Source organism: Mus caroli, chromosome 16 (assembly GCF_900094665.2).
Source record: "Mus caroli chromosome 16, CAROLI_EIJ_v1.1, whole genome shotgun sequence".
NCBI classification, from domain to species: domain Eukaryota; kingdom Metazoa; phylum Chordata; class Mammalia; order Rodentia; family Muridae; genus Mus; species Mus caroli.
The window spans coordinates 41,008,697-41,017,748 of NC_034585.1; the positions used below are offsets into that span (position 1 = coordinate 41,008,697).

At 35.6% G+C, this 9,052-nt stretch overlaps 1 protein-coding gene across 2 annotated transcripts in view; it reads left to right on the forward strand.

Moving 5' to 3' along the window:
• Window positions 1-7,663, forward strand: part of Naa50 (N(alpha)-acetyltransferase 50, NatE catalytic subunit) — a 21,987-nt gene extending 14,324 nt beyond the window's left edge. Inside the window, exons 2-5 of one of the 2 annotated variants that reach the window (XM_021185546.1) lie at window positions 716-852; window positions 1,356-1,475; window positions 2,154-2,220; window positions 3,774-7,663. In XM_021185546.1, coding sequence (XP_021041205.1) covers window positions 716-852; window positions 1,356-1,475; window positions 2,154-2,220; window positions 3,774-3,951 — 502 coding nt within the window. In that variant the 3' untranslated portion in view covers window positions 3,952-7,663. The remainder of the gene's footprint in view (window positions 1-715; window positions 853-1,355; window positions 1,476-2,153; window positions 2,221-3,773) is intronic. The other variant, XM_021185547.2, reaches the window with a different exon arrangement.
• Window positions 7,664-9,052: the final 1,389 nt, after the last annotated feature.

Sequence of the window (9,052 nt, forward strand, 5' to 3'; positions counted from 1 at the left end):
TGTGGTTGCTGGGATTTGAACTTCGGACCTTCGGAAGAGCAGTCGGGTGCTCTTACCCACTGAGCCATCTCACCAGCCTGTTGTTGTTTTAAATAGTGAAAGGTATGCCATGCTACTGTTAGCATTAGTCATAGGAAGTTTTTCAAAATTCCCAGATTCTCGTTCTGAAATCCTCATTCTGAAAGAACAGGGTGTCCTGTACTAGGAATTCTTAATATCACTTTACTAAATGTGATCTTACTGGATCATTCTTCTCAACAAATAAGTGAAAATTGGGCAGGTTTCTCAATACTTATTTGCTAGATTGCCTTCAAGAAATAATGTACCAGTTTCTCATCTGCAAAGTATAGGCATACCGTTTGCTATCCCTTTGTTAATATTAGGTATTATTGCTCTGTTTGATCAATAATCGATATATCTGCAGTTTTAAATTATAAGCTATGAGGACAATTTTAGCATTTATTAAAGGATATATTTCTGGCCTTCTTGAATATTATGTCCCTAAATATATATAGTTAATACAGAAGCTATGAGTAGAATTTTGGTTGAATGTTTGGCAAAATTTGCTTATAAGTGATAGTGTTTTAGGAATACTAAGTTTTAACAAAAGGATTGAATTTGTCAGTCATGTGCAAAAATGACTGATACCCTTTTAATCTTATCTTAAGAAATGAAGTTAATTATCTTTTATTGAGTACATTTTGGTTTGTTCCAGTAGCCGGATCGAGCTGGGAGATGTAACGCCACACAATATTAAACAGTTGAAGAGACTGAACCAGGTCATCTTTCCAGTCAGCTATAATGATAAATTCTACAAGGATGTGCTAGAGGTTGGCGAGCTAGCAAAACTTGGTATGTATTTTCTCTTTTTAAAACATTTGTACTTCTAAATTATATCTGTTAATATTAAAGCAATTAATACAGGCTCAGTTTATAAGCATAGGAAGTTTGAATGTTACAGATTTTGAGAAATCAATATTGAATATTTGATGTTTAAGAACAAAATACTAAATGTCAAATACTTTTTAAAAGCAAATACTTAACATCAGCTTAAGGGAGTTGATTCTACCCTTCCACATGGTAAGTTGCAACAATTGAACTTATGTTGCCAGGCTTGGTGGCAAGCATCTTTAACTGCTGAGCCATCTCTCTGGCTCCTAAGTTGTTTTGGTTATTTACTGTGAGCCTGTGTGTTTATCACTAATTTAATAACTTCAGACAGTGTAAATGTTGAGGCCATCGATACTCTTATGAGTAGCTAGTTAAAATCTGATGCTTATTAACAACTTTTTAATTGTTTTTAAAAGGACCTGGTTAAAATGTTGAGACTTACATCTTTGTATTTTCTGTGGCAGCATATTTCAATGATATAGCTGTAGGTGCAGTGTGCTGCAGGGTGGATCATTCACAGAATCAAAAGAGACTTTACATCATGACACTAGGATGCCTTGCACCTTACCGAAGACTAGGAATAGGTAAAAATACATGGCGTTTTTGTTCTGTTGTTCTGTTTTAAGAAAATTGGGGGCCGGGCAGTGGTGGTGCACGCCTTTAATCCCAGCACTCGGGAGGCAGAGGCAGGCAGATTTCTGAGTTCGAGGCCAACCTGGTCTACAAAGTGAGTGCCAGGGCTATTCAGAGACACCCTGTCTTGAAAAAACAAAAACAAAAAATTGGGAAGTCAGGTAGGAATTTGCACAACTTTTTAATCTCAGCATCAAGGAGGCAGAGGCAGACAGATCTCTGAGTTCATGACTAGACAAAGCTACACAGAGAACACAAGAGAAGCCCTGTGAATGAATGAATTGAACTGAAGAAAGGAAGGAAGGAAAAAAAGAAAGGGGACACAGCAAACTGGGAGGGGGTACTGAATTGGGAAAAATGAAATGAAAACTATTGCTTAGTTAGTATTCATGTGGAAGCCCATAAATTTGTTCACATACTGTTTATCAGTCTGGAATTCTTTGTACTAAAAAGGGCCCTTTTCTATTAGTTTTAGATGTGTTAAGTTGCACAGTGAGGACAAATTTGGGGGAAATAATGTGTATAGTTGTACTCTAATTCTGTGTCAAGACTTAGTAAAGATAGCAAGTAGATGTCAATTTCTAGGTTGATTTATAAGGTTACTTATTTATTATTTGTTTTATTAATAGGAACTAAAATGTTAAATCATGTCCTAAACATCTGTGAGAAGGATGGCACTTTTGACAACATCTATCTGTAAGTAACTAATATTCATCAAGTGTCTGATGAATTATCAGTATAAATCCCTATCTGACAGAAACTGGGATCTACTCACTCATTGCATTATTTAGTTGAAAACCCCTTGAAGGTATGCTTTTTCTCTTGAGAACAGTAGGGGTTAAAAAGGGGAGGCTGGAGAGGGTTCATCTGGTAAGAGCATTGGCCGTTCTTCGACTGTTCTTCCAGAGGGCCCCAGTTTCATTACCAGCATCCACATGGTGTCTTAAAATTATTTGTAGCTCCATTTCCAGGGTTCTGGCACCTTCCTTTGGTATATAAGTGGTACACAGGCATGTATGCAAACAAAAATGCCTATACCCAAAAAAGAAATTTTAGAAAAGAATAAAGTACATTCACTTAAAATGTTATAAATCCATATAAAAAGGCATGCTATTTACAGATGACCTATGCCTATCTTCCCAATCTTTAACCTGCCCTAATTTACATGTCTACAACAAATAAAATGCTATAGAAGTTTTTATTATGCTGTATTGTTTAGGAAATGGTGTAGAATAGTACATATGTTCCATTCAGAATGACTATTTTTAAATTCACGGTTGGTGAATTAAATTTAAATTCAGGTTGGTGGGAAACTGATAATGTAGGTGAACTATTTTTTTTATAATTTGGTTATAATTATATATAAGGAACCTGAGATAAAAACCAAGATCACATTCAGAATTTTGAGACCATTAATGCCATTAATAGTTGATACATTTTATTCAAGGTTATCAGCAACTTGATTATTTGTTACAGAGTAGAGTTTAATAAAGTCAGAAGTAGCTTAGTTGAATTATACTTGATTTGAAGAAGGCCATAGTATAAGAGCAAAGACAACTGGTCATGGTGGCTCATGTTTTTCATCCTAGAACTCTGTACTCAGGAGGCAGGGGCAGGTAGATTCTTAGGACTTTGAGGCCAGTCTGGTCTACATATAGTAAGTTTCAGGACAGACAGAGATAGACCACTCCTGTCTCAAAAAAAAAAAAAAAGTCAAGACAAAGATCAAAACTGATTGTTTTTCACATTGGTATTGCAAAGAGTAATGAAGGAAGCTCAAGAAGATATATTTGGCAATTGAGTCTGTGTTGTGTTTTTAGTGTGTATTTGTGGGGAGAGGCATGTACACATGTGTACAGGTATCCAAGGAGGCCAGAGGCATAAGTTATCTAAGGAGCTGAAGTTACAGGCAGTTGTGGAGCCACCTTACAGCATTTCGGAGAACAAAACTTCAGTCTACTGGAAAACCACTGAGCCTCTTCATAATCTTTGTTAACTGTAAGAATAAACACTGATTCTTCTGATCTCTGCCACCTGCCTTGCAAATAAAGGAATTATGTTAAAAGTGTAAAATTAAAAGATTTACTGATAGGGATTGACTAACCTTTGTTAAATATTGATTGTTGATATATATGCGAAATGTCTGAATTGGCTACTCTTGACCAGTTTTAACTACCTGTGGTTAAGACTTGAAAGTTGATGAAAGTTGTCTTATGTGTGTGTCTGAGTATGTATACCCTGTATCTCAGGCATGTCCAGATCAGCAATGAGTCAGCGATTGACTTCTACAGGAAGTTTGGCTTTGAGATTATCGAGACAAAGAAGAACTACTATAAGAGGATAGAGCCTGCAGACGCGCATGTGCTTCAGAAAAACCTCAAAGTCCCATCTGGTCAGAATGCAGAGACACAGAAGACAGACAACTGAACAAATCACAAATGAACTTTCTTGCACTTGCTTGTCGCCAAATAAAAGAAAGACCCATTGGTTCCCTTCCCCCCTTTCTTCCACTTTCCTCTTTTGTTATTCTTTTTTTTTCTTTCCTCTTAAAGTTTTTAATACTTTCATGGACTCTTAAAAATGATCATGTGTTGGATTGTTTTAGTTCTCTTTTGTGAGGTGGTTGGATTGAAGGAGGAGAAGATAGATCTGTATAGTTTCACAGTTAGTCCCGAAAATTGGGTGTCAAATGATTTCAAATTTTTAGCTGAATTTTTTTAAAAAACAAAACAAAACAACATCCTGCTTTCACATTGAAGGGCAGAGCCTACTATGCTGTTATTTCAAAAGACAAAAAGCAGCAGCAATGCCTTGCTCTCTCATTCATAGACAAGCTTAGTGTGTCTGTGGTTCTTTGAGTTATACAGACTGTCTGTGGGTGCTAGTCCCCAGCATTGCCTTCACTCTATCTACCCTTAGTCCTTTGAGCACTCTCAGGAGTTGGACCATTGTTATCCTTGTGAGAAAATACCAAGCTTATTTAGGTTTTTAAAGCAATTTTTTCTATTTGCTGATTGGCGGGGCAGTTTGTGTAGGTAGTAAGTATTAAACTTTGGTCAAAGTATTTCAGTTAAACTGCTTTTTTTTTTTTTTTTTGCTGAGGAATGGATTTCTTGTTAGCAGGGTTTTTTGTTTTTTCCTTCTTTCCTGCTGTTAATCTTGTTACTAGAGGCATTAACTGGTAGAGAGTGGGCTGGTGAAATTAACTGTTTTAATATCCCAGCTAGAGATATGGCCTTTAACTGACCTAAAGAAGATTGTTATAATTGATTTTTTTTCCTCTTGTTTTTCACTAAGCCCAATAATAGTGTAACCTTATAAATGGAGTTATGCCCTTATAAGTCAATATCCCTAAATAAACCTGAAGCAAGTGTTTTCTCTTGGACGAACAGAATTGCATACGTAAAAGGCTTAGATGGACTTGTAACACATTAAGTGTATTTAATGTCAACTAATACAGATTGTTAAAAGTGTGGTCATTGAGTGTTTGATAATATATGAAAGAATTTCTAGACAGTATTTTTGAAAAGAACATTGTTATGCTATTGCTTATCTGTTGGAGAACATCCCAGGTTAGCTTCCACTCTGTGCCTACAATGTTGAGTTTAAAGATTTGGAATAAGAGGAATCAGAAAAATTCCTTCTATTCTTGGAACAATAGACGTATAAAGTATTAATACAGACATCACTGTGACGTTCAGCTGACAGCTTTGGTTAAGGCCAGATCATCTTCAGGCACACTAGGAGTGGCTCTGATGGATTGAGAGCTGTAAGTGGAGACATGTGAGATATGTTTTGCTCACATTGTCCTGTCTCAAATATATGGAATTTCTTAGATTGTTAGTAGTCATCANTGGCTCAAGAAATGTTCTTGTTAGACTTTAAAACAGTACAGATTGTGTGTTTTCTTTCATTTGACTTTAAAAGGAAGTTTAATANATCATATTAGTAAAATTGTGGTATGAAAGTATCATTTCCAAATAGGTTGAATGATAAAATTATCTCACAAGATGATAAAACACCTTTTAACGCTTACGTTTTTATTTGAGACTGTGAAAGTATGTAAAATGGACTTGAGTAGCCTTGAGTGCCAAGAATATAGATAAGGGGTGGGATGGATGGATGGATGGATGGATGGATGGATGGATGGATGGGGTAGTGAAATTGTCGAAATACCATGCTTGTTTCTTGGGTATCAGTTTCCTAAACAGTCCAAATCTAAGCTCAGAAGTTTAGTGTTAAGCACCTTTACTTTAATGGATAAGCTTCAGCGTGCTCTTGCCAAGAGAAGAGGGCATAAATGATAGTAAAATTAGTTTGAAAAAAGTCAGCAATTTTGTAAACTTCCTGATAGCAAAATAGATTTTGATATATAAAAGAGTTTTCTGAGATGACACTGCCTCTATTTCTATAACCATTTCACTTGGACTGAGCAGTCCTATGAATGTATCCCTAAATGTGGTTATTGAAAACCGAATAGCTGCCTCACAACAATTAAGTACATGTTATTTAAAGAGGAAGAACAAATGATAAAGATTGATTTGAATGTGTAGGCTCCCTATTATAGCTTCTTTTTCCACACTAGTCAGTGATTTAACCTAAAATTTAAATGTATGGGTCAATTGTCCTGTATCAAAGTTACAGTAAATAATTCCATCCACTTACATAAGGAGAAGATGTGGAAAATGTAGAAACTGGGACTAGTCCATGTACCTGTGAGTCAAGAAATACTAAAGTAATGCCCCAGTTGAGTTTGTGGGTTTGGGTTTTGATTTGTTTGGGCTTTTTCTTTGTTTTTAACATAATCTTTGAGGTAAAACTAATTCTATTAACTGGAAGATACCCGGCTATCTTAATCATTTTTTCAGGAAAGATCATTTTTATTGTGGGGTAAATAGGTTAAAATTATTCTGTATGCTATTTGAATTTAGGTTCTAAAGTGAAGAATCCGTAGAGAAATCTATGCAATATGTAATTTGTCAAGATTAATTTTCATCTGGGGAAAGAAGTTGCTAAGTGTCTCCAAAGCAGGTCACTCAATAACTGAAAGTCCTCCAAAAAGAGAACTAGTGGGAAGCATGGTGTGTGGTGGTGGAAAAGNAAAACTCCCTCANTTTTTGGAGGGAATAACTTTAAAGATACTTAAGTGGCTACGTTTACTTGGTGCAGTTAAGAATTAAACTTGTCAATTTTAATGTTGCTGTTACATCTAAAATAAACTTATGTGATGTTCTGGTAGTGATCTGTCTGTAAATGTCATGAAATCATTATTGTGCTGAGTTTTACAGTCTGCAACTATGTCATTGTTGTGTACTGTGATCCATACATCCATATTTCACTAGGGCCTAATTTAAAACTCATGAGTAATCAAAGTATGCTAATTCAGACCTCTTGGAATTGGAAAAGGACACCAGGCAATATATCTGAATTTAATCTAGGTGAAAAGAGATCCCCAGGAATGACTTATTGCCATATTTTAAATATAGTTATTATAAATAGAACTTTAGGCTTTGTTCTAGTGAGTATGAACTGTAAATGTGCATATTCTGATCTATTACTTTTTGTAGTGAAGATTTTAGTTGAGTGAGTGGATTTTATGTTAAGTACTTTGAAATTTTTGTCTTAGCAGGATTAACAGTGTTTAATATATCTAGTCACAATGGTCTGAATTAGTATTTTGCTTATTACACAAGAAACAATGGATGGCCTTTGTCTTATTTACCATATCACTACAAAATTTAGCAGTTTAAAATAACAGATTTGTTGTATCCTATAGTTTTCCAATCAAGCAGTGTGTGACATAACCAGTTAGGTCTGACAAAAGATCTTATTATCAAGTATCAGCCAAGGCTGCAAATTCATGAAGGCTTAACAGCAGCTACTTCATTTCACTCACATGGCTGTTCTAGAAACCATTTGGGACAGAACATTAATATAAAACTTGCTTAACAAAGCCTAGTATTAGTCTTAAAAAGTTATGGTCTTTTTGTTACATTGTAATGAAAGCTTAATTCTAACAATTGGAAAGTGGTATTGTTGGATAGGATATTTTGTAAATTTATGAACATTCAGTTAACTCACTGTCCTCAACAATTCAAGACATATGAGTTAAGTATGTATTAAAACATGTTGATACTGATTCAAAGTATTTGTTTTTGTCAACCAAACCTCTGGAGCCTGTTTAGCCCTTTGAGAAACCATATTGGCAATATCAGAAATCAAGATTTGAGCAGTGTTGAATTTTTGCTTGTCATTAGAAATCTCCCATACTAAGAAAACTTGGGTTTTACTTGTGTCTCATCTAAATGGGATTCTATGAGTTTACTAAGTGCCTTGTCTTTTAAGTCCTACAAATACAGTAATGATCAAGTGAGGTAAGGTCTCTAAAAGAAAGTTAAAAATATGACAGGGTCTTTGTGTGTAGTCCTGGCCAGCATAGAACTCTTTGTAGACCAAGTTAACCTTTACATGCTTCTGCTGGATCCCCTGGAGGTGGGGTTCTGAGCAGTTATGAACTGCCCAACTTGGGTGTTGGGATTCAAACTAAAAAGTCCTCTGGAATTGCAACAAGTATCCTTAACTGATGAGCCATCCCTCCAGGCCTGTAAGGTTCTATTATAAGTAGAAAGTCTTAGTTACGGACGTTTTAGGGAGACAGCTGGTTGAGTGGTAAGGTTTCACCTGGAATTTAACTGTGTAGTTGAGGCCAGACTTGAAGCCTTGCTTCTCCTACCTAACTGTTATAATAGGTATCGCCACCTTTGATTGGATAATGGTAAAAGTTTCTCCCATCAAGCTTGGCTTTGCTTTAACGTAAAGCAATATGGAGAGAAATATTCTTTACTCTGACTTTTCTTAAAGCATTGCCTCGAATATATAAACATATGTTAATAATATGTAAACATATTAATGAGGTTTAAAAGGCTGGTAAGTTGAAAAGTCAGGTTTTTTGCATAGACAGCTATATATTATAGTTAGATATGTATCATACCTGTTTACTTACACTGGTGTACCTTAATCCCATTGTGATCTTTAATCAAGCTACAATTTAAAAGTTACAGATCCCCTCAAATCTGGTGGATTTTTGTTATTTTTGTCTTGGGGTTTTGTCTGGTTAGGGACTAGACTAGTAGGAGTGAGCTTCAACATTTCACAATTTGGATTGGGAGAAGGCTATAAGAGCTTGAATGTAAGACCACATTGTTACATAGACCTTATTTAAAGAGAAATCTTAATCACAACATCATCTTTAGCCCTTGTGTTCATACTTTTTTTGTTTTTTAAGTATGTGTGAGCTCTTGCTCAGGAACCTCATGCTTGAGATCAGAAGAGCCCCTGAAACAGGGAGTTACAGGGAGTTGTGGGCTGCCCCATGGATTCTGGGAACCAAACCCAGGTTCTGTACAAGAGTGGTAAGTGCTCTTAACTGCTGAGGCATCCTTCTGGTATTTATTATTTTGCTGTCTAAATACAAAGGATTGATGGAAGACCGTTGATCCCAGAAATGACTTTATGTTTTTTAAGCATT